Genomic DNA, 15873 nt, shown 5'->3' on the forward strand with positions numbered 1-15873 from the left:
GCGTCAGTTTCCTGGGTATGCTGATAACATGTAGCTCTACCTCATCATCAGCGCTTGATGATACGCTACCTTGTTATTATCTTGGATGAGCACAACTTCCTCTAACTAAAACAAGGAAGACCAAGACAAGTCACTGGCATAAACTCTATTTCCTCACCAGTGTCAGGCTGGCACAGACTGTCTTCAGATCTCCACAAACACTTGCAAAGAAGAAGATGCAATATCAAAGGAAGAGATGGAGATTGAGAAAGAAGCTAATCTAAAAAATCAATTACGATTTTACGTACTGGTCATAAATCTGAATATTAGCTGGAATGGCACTGATGAAACCCACTAGTTTCTTATTGGAGACGACTCGTACACCACAGTGCCACTGAAGTAACCAGCCAGGGGGACGCAGTGCCCTAGAGAAAACAAACAATGATATATTTAGTTCAATTTGTCATGAAGGAAACTATGTACCCTGAAAGCAGATGTGCATTGATTGACAGCACACTTCTTCTGATACCTAAAAGATAGCTTTACAGCTGTTCATTTTACTTCACTGAGCTGGTCAGTACTGCACCCAATGGAGACTCCAAGAAAGCAGCCTAGCACTGCCCACATTTTTTACAGTTATTCTTGGAATCCAACAAAAGTGAGGCTTCAAGTGCAACTGGATGTACAGAGTTCTCCTTATTATTGGAATTAAGCTTCTGCCTTCAACAGATCAGTTGCTGTTAAACCAGTACCAAATGCACATTTATTAGCAAGTTCATTTTAACAAAGCATATTGAACCAACTAGTGACAGTGACCTTAACATGACTCCTGTTCTAGATTAGCATATATTCAAAGCGTTTGTTTATCATTCCATAATGCAGTATCTATGATATATTCATCTATCTTGTACTGGAGAAGAATTCAAATTTTCTGCGAACTTGTTCAGATTGTAGGGAAGCAACTTTGATAGAAAGGTCAATTAAATAGCATTTATAAAACAATCACAATTGTTAAACCTCTTTTGTACAAGTTTTTCAATTTCTAAACATTTCACATTTAAAAGGAGGTAATTTTATATGAGGTATACGAAGGGGTCCTTAATTTCCAATTAATAAAGGAAAGGGAGCAACGTATAACTGGTACAAATTGCACACTGTACTAACCCATAACCCACAGACTGTACAGTACCCCATCTCCTTCAGACATAGCGAGGATTATGGCGCTAATTGAAATCCCATCTCCCTCACATTATAGTTCAATAATTATTTTGAGAGCACGTTATTGGTTGCGCAGAGATAGCTGTATTTTACGTCTGGTCGTGATGATAATAGATTTTAGAAAATACCGTCACTTGATCCAAGAATGTAAACACATCCAGGTCAAATACAGCCTGAATTAGAGTTAGAACTAGGACAGATTTTCTTGCAGTTGAAAGTAAATTTATAAATCCAGCTATGTAACCAGTTACTCTACTTACCACAGTAAAAACTCAGGCGAATAATCAAATCTAAACATGTTGTCATCATCCTCCACATAGTTCTCATTCAGCAGTGTATACAGTTCCTTCAACTGTGTGTTAAAGCACAGACAGGTTACTTATCTTAGGGTTGTAGCAGAACGTTGCACTGTATATCATGGGGGAGCACCCCCAACATTAGAAATGAAATTTGAAATAAAATTCAACACAGTTTAGTTGCATCTTCTCACATGTAGTGCCATGTTGTGTGTGAACACTCCTAAATACAATAGCACTTTATACTCTGTGTCAAGTAAGGAGATAGGAACATGTACAACAAATCCTATCAGGAACAGTTGGTGAATAACCTCACAATTTAAACCCTTGAATAAAAACCATATTCATGCTATTGAAAAGTAAACTTACTTGTTAGAATGACCTCTTACATTGCTTAATTATACCAAACAGAGTTGAGTGTAAGGAATTAAGTTGGTCATGCCAAATTGTGTGTCAGCACAGTGCAGTTGGAATCCTTTTGGAACAGATCCTGGTGCACTAAATCCCGCTCCCTACATGGAGAATACCATCCAGAATAATCAAGGAATTCCCCAGAAGACATGACATAGACTATTCACAGCTATGAACTCAAGCCCAACCAATATCCTGTAGCACAAGAGTACACCATCCACCAATTTACTGGATTACCTTGCCCCATACCACCCTTTCTACCATCAAATCTTCCCTTTGCCGAGATAAATTATGTAAATCTGATGACTGGAACCCATTCCACATCATGCACCTAGTATTAGCATCAAAAACATCCAGGTCAGCTACAATGTTGTTGCAGACTATAATCTCTCCCTTCTCTATCCAAGCACTACAACTCAGTGTCAGTGTACAGCTTCGGGAGAAAACCTTATGATCAGCTGAGCTATCAGCCTTAGTAGAACATCCTAGCTTGACACAGTGCATCCTATCAGTGTTTTATAGTCAAATAAATCAAGTTGCATGTACACAGAATGTTTTACTGAGACACGACTTGTAACTTTAACTCACATGTTGCTGACATCGCAAAAAGCTTTTTAGTAACACATGCTGAAACAGTGTCTGTTTTAAACTAACGCTCCATGAAAGCCATGCAACGTACTCGCGATAAATTCTTGATCCTCTTACAAGCAGACAGCCAGTGGGGTATTAATTCATACGTAATTCACTTGTTTTCAATACTGCACAAGTCAAAATTACTTAAGAGTAAAATACTGCAGATCCTAGAAATCTGAAACAAAAACAGAAAACCCTGGCAACACTCAGCAGGTCCGGGAATAGTAAGGTGTAAATTGCTGCTTGACCTGTTGAACATTTCCTGAACTTCTTGTTTTTGGATCAGGTTCTGCAGATGATTATGTGATTGTTAATATCGCTTATACTCTCTACCACCCTTTTCCATCTGGCAGAAGACATAAAAGTTTGAATAAATATACGAGCAGATTCAAGAACAGCTTCTTCCCTGCTATGATCAGACTTTTGAAAGGACTTCTCAAATATTAATTCTGATCTCTCTCTTTCTGCACCTTCTCTGCAGCTGTAACACTGTATTCTGCACTCTGTTATGCTACCCTGCTACATATTGTATGTACAATCTGCCTGTATAGCATTCAAAACAACATTTTTCATTGAATCTCGGTACATGCGACAACAATAAATTCAATTTAGGATTTATGACCAGATTTTTTCGTATTTACAAATCAGCGGCTTTGTTCGAGACTCTGAGTTCCCAGGCCAGCTGGAAGGAAGCCTATTGCACCTAAGAGCTTTATCAGGGATCAGAACTCCCATCCAGAATAATCAAGGAATTCCCCAGAAGACATGACATAGACTATTCACAGCTTTGAACTCAAGCCCAACCAATATCCTGTAGCACAAGAGTACACCATCCACCAATTTACTGGATTACTTTGCCCCATACCACCCTTTCTACCATCAAATCTTCCCTTTGCCGAGATAAATTATGTAAATCTGATGACTGGAACCCATTCCACATCATGCACCTAGTATTAGCATCAAAAACATCCAGGTCAGCTACAATGTTGTTGCAGACTATAATCTCTCCCTTCTCTATCCAAGCACTACAACTCAGTGTCAATCATACAACAATGCCCTCTTCCAATAGTGACATGTTATTCCTAGTTCTTACACCAATATTCCATGGTCTGAGCGGGATTGGGAAGTTGGAACTGCATTTAGTACAGTTTTATACTGTGGAACTTGGCCCTCAGGACCAGATCACACTGTGCAAACTCTACATAATTTTTAGAACTGGTAGTTAGTGGGGGATAAAATCTGGGATGGATTGGATCCCTGTTCCAGAGGGGAAGAGATTGTTTAACCAGAGTGCAGCATGCCTTTCCTCTTAGTACTTAGAAGATAACTAGCCCATTCAATCTGGATATTTTGGCCATCAAGAACAGACTTTCTGGAGCAAACATTACGCACTCATTCAAAAATGACTTACCACTTCAGCATTCCCAAGATCCAGGGCATCCCATAGAAATCCCTGCGGTAGGCTGTAGGGTTCTTGACGAATATTATCCTTGTCTGGCTCAATTGGGCCATGAACTGTCACTACTTCACCTGCAAAACAAGAAGAGAGTTCACTTCATCCTCCAAGAAGAATCTAAACTGCAAGACAGTGTGAACACAATCTCTCTTTTGGACACAGGCTCCCTTACTATTCCAGTTATTGGATAAAGCCATCTGCACAGGTTACAGACAGATCAGCATGTTACCCTACATTAGTCATAGAGAATATAACAAGAATTTAACAAGTTGTTGTTACATAAGACAATAAAATGTAGGACCAGAAGTAGGCCATTCTAATCTGCTTTGCCATTTAATGATATCATGGTGATCTGATACGCCTCAACTCTACTTTCTTGCTGTTTCACCATAACCCTCGATTCCCTTACTGATTAAAATCTGCATATTTCATCCTTGAATATATTGAACAACCCAGCTTCAACAGTCATCTGTGTAAAAGAAAACTCTACAGATTGGTTATTGGTAAGTTTGGGGAAAAGTCATTGAATCTAGACCTGATGACCAAAACAAAGGATGGGGTAAGCAGGTAGGATCACTATCACAGGGAATGAACCAGACTGCCGCAGTCACTTTGATGGGCAAAAGGTTTGCAAGAAAGGTGAACTCCACTCGTGAATACTTTCTCTCATATAACATGAATCCACAAGATGCTGCAATGAAGTTTAAGATGGAGATGGTGTGACTGTAATGAAGACCTTGTTCAGGGAATGAATCAGGGAATAAAGATAACTTCACCCAGCCTATAATCCTCTGACAACTTTGCATTCCTTTTCCAAAACTAACATTGCTGCTGAAGATTACTGTTCAATTACAGCCAGAGTCTTAAATATTTCCAATAAAGCAGCATTTTTATACTTTTTGTGGGGAAAAGAATTGTAGATTTCCCCATCACTCGTGCTCCCTAATGATATTTCTGACTGTTTCAGACATTGCCAACGCTGGAGAGACCAACAAGCTTATAGAATCATAGGATTTTGTAGTACAGAGTGAGACTATATGGCCAATTGTACCTGCACCAGCTCTTGAAAGAGCTACTCAGCTAGCTTCTTCTGCCAATTTTAACAAGTAAAGAATAGGTGAGGAGATAATGCTACAGGCGCACTCTTATGGATGCAAGATCCTCGGTATTGCAAAAAAAATAATAACAGTATAGCCATCTAACAGAGATAATAAGGATTTATTGAAGGTAATCGATTTGAAATGAGCACAGTCTTTGATGGTGGCTGGTCACATAATAGGTCAGGGGAGCAACAGCTATATCAAAAAGGTAGGTTTTAAGAAATATCTTAAAGGAGAAGCAAGAGGTGTGATGAGGCAGAGATATTTAGACAGACAATGCCAGAGTTTAGGATTTTGGCAGCTGATGACAAAGGGGAATGATAATTGGGAATGGGCAAAAAGGCAGAAACTGGAGCAGTGACATCAGAGGTTGTAAAACTGCAGGAGGTTATGGAAATAAGGATGGAGACACTTCAAATCAAAAAGATAAAAATTTTTAAATTCAAGGCATTACTAGAATGAGAGCAAATGTAGATCAGTGAGCATAAGGATGTTGGGTGAATGGGATATTCTGAGAGTTAAGAAGAGGAGAGCATAGCTTTGAATGAATTGAGGTTTACGAAGGGTGATATATAGGAGCGATGCATTGGAGGAAGGAAAAAGGGGTGTTAAATTTCTATCAACAGAAGAGTTCCGCCAACACTAAAATGGGTTTCAGCATTGCCAGCAATATTCCTTCAGGGGATACGGAAAATATTCTGGCCATGTTGCATTCTACCTGTTCAGGCATAATACTTCCTCTAAAAAGCTTTCTGTATTACAGGTACCTACCAAGTTTTGGCACTGGCTGGGTGTCCCAGAACTGGTAACTCCTTTTGGTAGCTTCCTCCATGCTCTTTGCTGGACCCTGGGCAACAGAAAAAAGCTCAATGGCCTTCTGGATCTCCTGCAACTTCTCGGCAGGCAAAGAATTAACCTGAAAGGTATAGAGCATAAAAAGGAAGAAGTGAATATCTGAATCTTCTCACTATTCTACAAAACATTCTTTTCAAACTATACCACTTCAGATTTAGTCCTTCCTTGCCCGCCATCACCAGAATTCAAACTACTTTCCAGATGTTAGCAATTTGCTTGGCGTATATGGATGCTTTGGAGAGGGTTCAGAGGAGGTTTACCAGGATGCGACCTGGACTGGAGGGCTTATCTTATGAGGAGAGGTTGACTGAGCTCGGACTTTTTTCATTGGAGAAGAGGAGGAGGAGAGGGGACCTAATTGAGGTATACAAGATAATGAGAGGCAGAGATAGAGTTGATAGCCAGAGACTATTTCCCAGGGCAGAAATGACTAATGAAGGGTCATAGTTTTAAGCTGGTTGGAGGAAAGTATAGAGGGGATGTTAGAGGCGGGTTCTTTACACAGAGAGTTGAGAGCATGGAATGCGTTGCCAGCAGCAGTTGTGGAAGCGAGGTAATTGGGGACACTTAAGAGACTACTGGACGTGCATATGGTCACAGAAATTTGAGGGTGCTTACATGAGGATCAGTGGTTGGCACAACATCGTGGGCTGAAGGGCCTATTCTGTGCTGTACTGTTCTATGTTCTATATCTGTGAAGGCTCTGTCCAGCAGTTCTCAGCTCAGTACTACAACTTGTCAGACATTTAGTTCTGTAACTAGGTGTTTAAACAGCTAAAAAATGGTCAGAAACTGGATAAAAATTCAAATCTGTGATAATATTACCCTCATTCCCAAGGTTTGCTGATCTGCTTTCCACATCACAAAAATTTTCAAGACTGTCACAAACTACAGAACTGGAGGAACTGAGGTCAAGTTTAAAAACGTGGGCTTGGGTGGACACAAATTGAATGCAACTAGTTTATGCAGCATAGGAAACACATGGCATGAGCTGCCTACAGGATAGTTAATGCAGACAGATTTAAAATGAAAAGTGGGTAATATTTGAAAAAAGAACAGGAGATTTGGGTTTTAGAGTTGGTTAGATGGTTGTCTGGTTCAGTACCAACTTGTTATATACCATCCTGCAATAAGCCGGAACTGAACGAGTTAGTGATAGTACCAGTCAGGACGATGTTAAAAGACATTTGTAAAATTCAATGGAATGTCAAATCCTTGTTTATGGGTGAGAGAGCAGTAGTATGTGTAACAAAACCAAGTTGAAGAACATTCCTGTGAACGTTTTCTTCCCATAGTGGCACTGGCAGAAGAACATACTTGTAAGATGGAATATGCAAAAGACTCCAGAGTGCTAGCTACCTTGGCAGCTGGTGGCATTTAAGTTCAACTAATAAACCTGAAAGTGAAAGCTCAATAATGGTACAAACTATTATCACTGCCATAAAAAACATCAGCTTCATTAATGTCCTTTAGAGAAGGAAATCCACTGTCCTCGCCCTGTGTGGCCAACATGTGATTCCACACCCATAGAAACATGGTTAACTCCAAACTGTCCTTCAACTGAATGGCTTGCTAGGGCAATTTTGGATGGACAACAAACACTGACCTGATCAGGTGATGCTTACTTGCCATGAAAGAATAAACAAAAAGAAACTCTCTACATGTGACATTCCAACAAGAAATGTATATTACAATGGTCCTGGTTCAGCAGATTCCTACACCATGGGTCTCTCAGAGCTAGTGATGGTGTAACAGTAAACAGTGAATTTAATAATGGTTTCTGAACATTGACCAATCGACAGCCAACGTACTTGCTGTGCATTATGGTGATACCGCCATGAGATCATCACTGTGTGTCCACACTGACCAAAATGGTTTGTCTACACACGAGCTGATAGGTTTACTGGGTGCTATTGGTTTACTGGCTGCTTGCCCCCAAGATGTGGACCCTAATATACAAGCGATTTATAAGAAATTTCACGAGAATAGCTAGAAATCGCTGATAATGAGAAGCTCTCAAACGTATTCCTCCCAGTCTCACCCATCGAGTACTGAAGAGGTTTCTAGACAAAGGAAGTACGCTCGACTTTAACAGTTGATAAGAGACAATCAATAACCTTTTCAAAATGCAAGGCTGGCATTCTGTTACTAGCAGCTCCTGCCCAGATGTCAGATGCAAGTTAATAACTGACAAAAATATGGAAAACCACAGCTTCCGAAAGGTCAAAGATACAATTGTTAACACTTCTATCAATGATTCAGACTTGCATTTCAAACTTTCTAGTATGACTATAATGATAACACTGAAAATATCCTGATAAGAGTTCAATTCTAAAATAACTAAAGCCTTATCTTTTTCAAAATGTAATACAAGGTTATAGTTAAACTGTATGGGGAAAAGGAATAAAACTCTCAGACAGTTACTCGAAGGCTTTTGTGCAAACAGATTAGGATGCACATCACGACAAAATTCCCTCCCACACTCTTCAACTGCAATTCTTCAAGGTAAGGGCATCATCCTTCTCCCCAAGGCCCCGCCACATGTGCTGAGTGCAATGTGCCTGCTTTACCCCGCTTAACAATGAGGTGGGAGATTTCAGGGTTTGCTCCAGTGGAGCTGTCTTGGGTATAGTGAGAAAGATATCAGGGAATGTACCATGATGGAAATCTAAGTTAAAACGCAATGTCCTGTATGCCAGGTGCTCCATGCATCAACTAAGTATTTATAATTTAAAACAAGAGCTAAAGTTACTTTAAAAAATAGTCAATCATCTGTTACTTTGCATGTGCAAACCAAGTTTAATTTTCAGGTGAAGTAAAGAGTGGTGAAATAATTAGAAAAACAAGCGCAAGTGTTATTTAGTCCCTGCATTAGAGAAGTAAGTTGTCCTTATTTATATTTCATCTTGTAACTTGACATGCCACCCAGCTAAATAAGACACAGTGTAAGAAGTGGAAAAGTCGAGTTGGTTGGAGTGTAGGAATTTCCTTACAGGAAGAATAATGAATAGGAGACAGTGGAAGCACTGCAGTATCATTTACAAAAGCAAAGTACTGTGGCTCCTGGAAATCTGAAATAAAGAATAGGAAATGCTGTAAATGTTCAGAGTCTGGCAGAATCTGTGGATTAGGAAAAAGGGTTAACAGTTCAGGCGCATTTAGTTCTGACTAAAATTCATCGACCTGAAACATAAAACTCTTTCTGTGCTAAATATTTCAAGCATGCTTTGACCTCTGCAATGCCAGTGCGGGTGGGAGGGTGTGTCACAGGTTTCGTGGGACAGTATCCATTGTAAATATGGAGAGGAGAGTTTAGGCTGGAAAAACTGATAGGTATGACAACACGAAGGAGATTTCAGAGCAGCAAGTGAGAGCAGACAAAGATATTTTTAATCATTAAATTGTAAAGACAGAAAAAGGACTGCTCAAAATACATACTGTACAGACGATGTGACATTTCATGCTGTCCTAAATGAATATATCAGCATGGTATATGCCTTCCTTATTCAAAGAGTCATTGTACTTAATAGAGTATTGCTTTGTTTCAATAGGTGGCACACTTGCTTCTGAGATAGTAGGACATGTATTCAAGCCTGACACCAGGATCGGAGCACACAATATGGGCTCTAAGACACAAAGAAATTACAGAATACAATAGATAGGGTAAATCAGAGGGACAGTTTTACAATGTAAACCACTGGAACTTGAAAAATAAGCACATATTCAATAGAGTGCAGTTAAGTGCATAATGTCAGTTAGTGAAAATGATCACATCTAAGTCTTCACAGGGTTTTGTCTCTCCCTATCTGTGAAACCACTTGTAATTCAAGGACCACCTTACATTTTCCACTCTTTTTACTCCAAGGTCTTATCAACAGGTTTCTGTATTTAATGCTGTGGAGATCTCTTCTTAAACCACTGCTCCCCATCTCTCTCTAAGGAGTATCCTTATAACGTACAGTTGACCAATCTTTTAATCAAGTCGAAATGTCATTTTTTGTTCCACAAATCTTTTTTAAAAATTTATGCTTTGTAAAGCACTTCTACATTATAAGCTCTAGTTAAATGCAAGTTGTTGTTCATTGTAAGGAGACAAATGACAAGAAGGATAAAGGATCTGAGTAGAATTGTAAAGGGCACTGTTTTTAATGAAACTACAACTTGGTTTATAGAATTGTGGAATTAAAAAGCATCAGAGCTTGTTGGGTCCCAGGGTGTTTGTTCATAGCAAAAGAACACAAGACGTAGGAGGAGGGCATTTGGTGGTTGATTCTCCAGCAATAGGATCATGCCAAATCTTCGACTACAATTCCACTTTCCTGCTCTTTCCCATAGTGCTGAAAACTGTCCCCGTTCAAGTATTTGTTGAAAGTTACTAGCCCCTCTACATCCACTACTGTCACGTGATGCATTCTAGACAATTGTCCATTGCTGTTTTTGAGTCTGTCACTTGTTTATATTGCCAATTACCATCGATCTACATCCTTCATTTACTGACCTTCTGACAGTCTAATTATTCATTCAAACAAATCCCTTCACGATTTTGAACATCTCTATTAAATCTTTCATTAACTTCCTCTCCTTGGAGAACCTCACTTTGTTAGTCTCTCCAAATAACTGAAGTCCCCCAGCCCCTGGTACCACTACAGAAGTATGAAGGAAACCAGGATTTCAGATTAGATTACATTACATTACAGTGTGGAAACAGGCCCTTCGGCCCAACAAGTCCACACCGACCCGCCGAAGCGCAACCCACCCATACCCCTAACCTAACACTACGGGCAATTTAGCATGGCCAATTCACCTGACCTGCACATTTTTGGACTGTGGGAGGAAACCGGAGCACCCAGAGGAAACCCACGCAGACAAGGGGAGAACGTGCAAACTCCACATAGTCAGTCGCCTGAGGCGGGAATTGAACCCAGGTCTCAGGCGCTGTGAGGCAGCAGTGCTAACCACAGTGCCACTGTGCCGCCCATTAGTGAAAGGTGATCTTGAGTCCTATCCCCCCACCCCCCACCCCCCACCCCCGACCAAGACCTCACCCCCCATCACCAAACCATCATCTCCCAGACTATACACAACCTCATTACTTTGGGGGATCTCTCACCTACAGCTTCCAACCTCATAGTCCAGGAACCCCGCACCACCTGATTCTACCTCCTACTCAAGATCCACAAGCCTGATTGTCCTGGCTGACCCATCGTCTCAGCCTCCTCCTGCCCCAAATTCATCTCCACCTACCTCGATACTGTCCTATCCTCCCAGTTCAGGAACTCCCCGTGTACGTTGAGGACACCACCCTCCACCTCCTCCAAGACTTCGGTTTCCCCGATCCCCAACGCCTCATCTTCACCATGGACATCCGATCCCTCTACACCTCCATCTGCCATGACCAGGGTTCCAAGCCCTCCGTTTCTTCCTCTCCTAACGTCCCCACCAGTACGCTTCCACTGACACTCTTATTCGTTTGGCTGAACTAGTCCTCACACTCAACAATTTCTCCTTCAAATCCTCCCATTTCCTCCAGATAAAAGGGGTAGCCATAGGCACCCGCATGGGCCCCAGCTATGTCTGTCTCTTTGTCGTCTGTCCAGAACAGTCCATCTTCCAGAGTTACACCGGCATCACTCCCCATCTCTTCCTCCGCTACATTAATGACTGCATTGGCACCACCTCGTGCTCTGAGGAGGTTGAACGTTTCACCAACACATTCCACCCAACCTTATGTTCTCCTGGACCATCTCTGTCACCTCCCTCCTCTTCCTGGACCTCTCCATCTCCATCAATGATGACCAACTCAACACTGACATTTTGTTTTGCAAACCTGACTCCCACAGCTACCTGGATTACACATCCTCCCATCCTACCTCCTGCAAAAATACTATCTCATATTCCTAATTCCTCCACCTCTGCCACATTTGCTCCCAGGAGGACCAGTTCCACCACAGAACACACCAGATGGCTTCCTTCTTTAAAGACTGCAATTCCTCCTCTCACGTGGTTGAAGATACCCTCCAATACATCTTATCAGCGTCCCACACCTCCGCCCTTGAACCTTACACTTCCAACCGCAACAAGAACAGAACCCCCCGGTCCCCAGCTTCCATCGCACTAACCTCCGCATAAACCACATCATCTGCCGACATTTCCGCCACCTACAAATGGACTCCACTATCAGGGATTATATCTTCCTCTCCATCCTTATCTGCTTTCCATAAAGACCATTCCCTCCGTGACTGCCTGGTCAGGTCCACGCACCCCCATCAGCCCACCTACCCCTCCTGGCATCTTCCCCTACCACCGCAGGAAATGCAAAACCTGCGTCCACACATCCACATCCCCCTTCCCATCCCCCCACTCCCCTCCGTCCAAGGCCCCAAAGGACCGTCCCACATCCAAAGTTTTACCTGCACCTCCACACATATCATTCACTGTATCCGTTGCTCCCGATGCGGCCTCCTGTACATTGGGGACAGCAGACGCCATCTTGCACAGTGCTTCAGGGAACATCTGCAGGACACCCGCACCAATCAATCCCACCTCCCCATGGCCGAACATTTCAACACCCCTCCCATTCCGCCAAGGATATGCAGGTCCTGGGCCTCCTCCATCGCCACTCCCTCACTACCCGATGCCTGGAGGAAGAATGCCTCATCTTCCGCCTTTGGACCCTTCTACCCCAGGGTATCAATGTGGACTTCACCAGTTTTTTCATTTCCCCTCCCCCCACCTTACCCCAGTTCCAACCTTCCAGCTCAGCAGCGTCCTCATGACCTGCCCCACCTGTCAATCTTCCTTTCCACCTATCCACTCAGAGGAGAAAGTGAGGACTGCAGATGCTGGAGATCAGAGCTGAAATGTGTTGCTGGAAAAGAGCAGCAGGTCAGGCAGCATCTAAGGAGCAGGAGAATTGACATTTCAGGCATGAGCCCTTCTTCAGGAAGGGCTCCTGCCCGAAACGTCGATTCTGCTGCTCCTTTGATGCTGCCTGACCTGCTGCGCTTTTCCAGCAACACATTTTCAGCAACTATCTGCTCCACCTTCCTCTCCGACCTATCACCTTCACCATGACCTCCATCCACCTATTACGCTCTCAGCTACCTTCTCTTCAGCCGTACGCCCCTCCCATTTATCTCTCCACACCCGCGGCTCCCAGCCACATTCCTGATGAAGGGCCTTTGCCCGAAACGTTGATTTCCCTGCTCCTTGGATGCTGCCTGACCTGCTGCGCTTTTCCAGCACTACTCTAATCTTGACTCTAATCTCCAGCATCTGCAACACCCACTTCTGCCGGGCTGAAAACATAACTGAGGTAAATAAAATGGGCAACAGTATTAGCAGATAATGCTGTAGAACAACAGTGCAGTAGAATAATGGTGCAACTACCATGCCTTCAGCTGCCGGGCCCCTAAATTCTGAACATTTAGAATAAACTAATCAAGCTCAAAGAGGATAAAGCCCTAATCCAAATGGATTGTATCTACATATTTTGAAAGAATTAAGGAACCATGTATCATTATGTATATTTAATAATGATTTTAAAATGTGCACTGAGGAATAATGAATAGTTAATGTAGTTCCTGTATTTAAGAAAGGAGACAGAACACGTCCAGGAAATTTTAGACCAGTCAGGTTAACATTAACAATAAGAAAAATAATGGAATCCATACTCTGCAGAGAAGAGAGAGGATACTTAGAAATGAGAAACATTATATTGTATTATCAGCATGGATTTCAAAAGGCAAAAACTTGTTCAATTAACTTAATTGAATGTTTGAGGAAGTAACGGAAAGAGTAGTTAATGGTAACACAGTATGTATGATTTATCTGGATTTGCAAAAGCCCTTCATCAGATGCCTCGTAATAGACTAATGAATAGGATCAGGGAATTTAAAGTAGGGGCAAGTGGCAAATTGAATTGCTAACTGGCTTTAAGACAAAAAAGAGAGTAGGAGTAAAGGATACTGGTTAAACATGGCAGAATCTGGGAACTGATGTTTCATAAGGATTAATGTTGGGACCACCGCTGTTCATGATTTAGGTTAAAGATTTCAACTTTGAAATCAAAACTACAATTTTTAAATTTGCACGCAATCCCAGTCAATGCTGAGGCAATTGAAGTTCAACATAGATACATGTGAGGTGGAATAGGGAGGACATTTATTATTTGAAACGTGAAAGGCTAGGTGGGGGAAAAAAAAACACATGGATTCAGAATACAAATACATTAATTAGTGAAAGTTGTGCTACAAGTTGGTAAACCAGTAAAAAAGCAAACCAAGCTCTCAGCCTTATTTCTGCAGTTATATTACTGTAAATTCGGGATGCTGAGCTAAATTTGCTTCGAAACTTGGTTAGAGCATATTTAAGAGGACTGTGTGTAGTTGTGGTAATAGTATTATAAAAAGGGTATAGAGGCACTGGACAGGGTATAGAGTAGATTTCCAAAAGTGAGGCCAGAAATGTGTGGGTATACACATTAACAAAGAATTGGAAGGCAGGGTCTTTTTGCTTCTTGAGAAAAATATATGAAGTGATGATTTAATAGAGGCCTTCAAGATTCTGAAATGTTTTAATAGACTAAAACAGAGAGAATGCTTCTCTTGTGGGAAAAGCATAACCAGAGGACATCAATGAGAAATCCAATAGGGAACACAGAAGAAACTTCATCACCCAAAGCATGGTGAGAATGTGGAACTCACTGCCAGAGGTTGTGGTTGAAGAAATTGTTAGAAGTGCATTGAAGGGGAAGATAACAAGCAGCTGAGGGGCAGGGAATAGAGGGTAATGCTGATAACGAGTTAGGAGAAGAATGGGAAGAAGCTTGTGTGATTCATAAATGTCAGTTTGGACTCAGTGGGCTGAATGACCTGTTGCTATGCTGCACCTTCTATGTCTATGATATGCCTGCCCAATACGTCTGTTAAAATTCTCCTCATTGTTTCACATTTCTGAGTTTATTATAATGTCTCCACATTCTGCTCCACTCCTCTCAGTTTTATTTATTTGCCTACTTAGCTTAATCATTAATGTGTCGTTAATAACATACCCTGGATACCAAATGGAATTGAGTGATTTGAAGGGATCAACTGGAATTCCATTCAGATTGTCAGGACTTGAAATAGCTGGGATTACTTGTATATTTACTGGAATTGCAACAAACCATGAGAAGTATTTTGTAAGTATTTGAAAATTCACCTCTTTTATTCTTTCCACTTCCCAACTGTACATAGCACCACACTCCTAAATAAAACTTCAGCCTGTTTCTGTATGGTAAGTTCTTAGGAAGGGCAGTACTGATGTTACTGAACTTCATTTAAATGACCACCTCCAGAGCTATGCTCCTAGTAATGGATCTGATTTGATCATAAACGTTTTGTGTTCAAAATTCAAATGCTTAAGTTCAGGGAAGCAGAAAATGTGGGTGTTGGAGATCTAAAATAAAAACTGAAAATGCAATGACCACAAATGTTACCAAACTGCTGAATGTTTCCAGTATTTTTTGTTTAATAGGACTAATAGAAAGGAGAATGAAATGCTACAACACTGTAATTTGTGCATATCAGAATTCTTGTATTATTCCAAAAATTTTAACTTTGGAAGAGAATTAGAAGTAATTCCTACTTCTTTAAATGTTTAATGTATCCTGTAATTGCCCTAGATCAGAATTTGGTCCACAATGATTTATCAAGTTTTCTTTTTCTTCTGTAAGGAGTAACTTATCATTTTAAAAAATGCCTTTGCATGCATTTTCTTCTCAGGTTTTGCTGAGTGATTCAAAACTTTTCTTTACAAGTTACATTCTCAGGTTAATTGTAACAATTGGTGTCAGCCAGGTAAGATGTTGACACACACACACTCCCACACGCATCCGCACAGACTTAACCACTTTACACACACACACACACACACACACACACAC

At 41.3% G+C, this 15873-nt stretch overlaps 1 protein-coding gene across 1 annotated transcript in view; it reads right to left on the reverse strand.

Annotated features, from left to right (window-relative positions):
- LOC140465935 (glycylpeptide N-tetradecanoyltransferase 1-like) overlaps window positions 1–15873 on the reverse strand; it is a 77398-nt gene that overhangs the window by 33586 nt on the left and 27939 nt on the right. The window contains exons 3-6 of the mRNA XM_072561917.1: window positions 5865–6009; window positions 3949–4067; window positions 1458–1549; window positions 288–404 (exon numbers count right to left, since the gene is read on the reverse strand). Coding sequence (XP_072418018.1) covers window positions 288–404; window positions 1458–1549; window positions 3949–4067; window positions 5865–6009 — 473 coding nt within the window. The remainder of the gene's footprint in view (window positions 1–287; window positions 405–1457; window positions 1550–3948; window positions 4068–5864; window positions 6010–15873) is intronic.

Source organism: Chiloscyllium punctatum, chromosome 42 (assembly GCF_047496795.1).
Source record: "Chiloscyllium punctatum isolate Juve2018m chromosome 42, sChiPun1.3, whole genome shotgun sequence".
Lineage (NCBI taxonomy): Eukaryota > Metazoa > Chordata > Chondrichthyes > Orectolobiformes > Hemiscylliidae > Chiloscyllium > Chiloscyllium punctatum.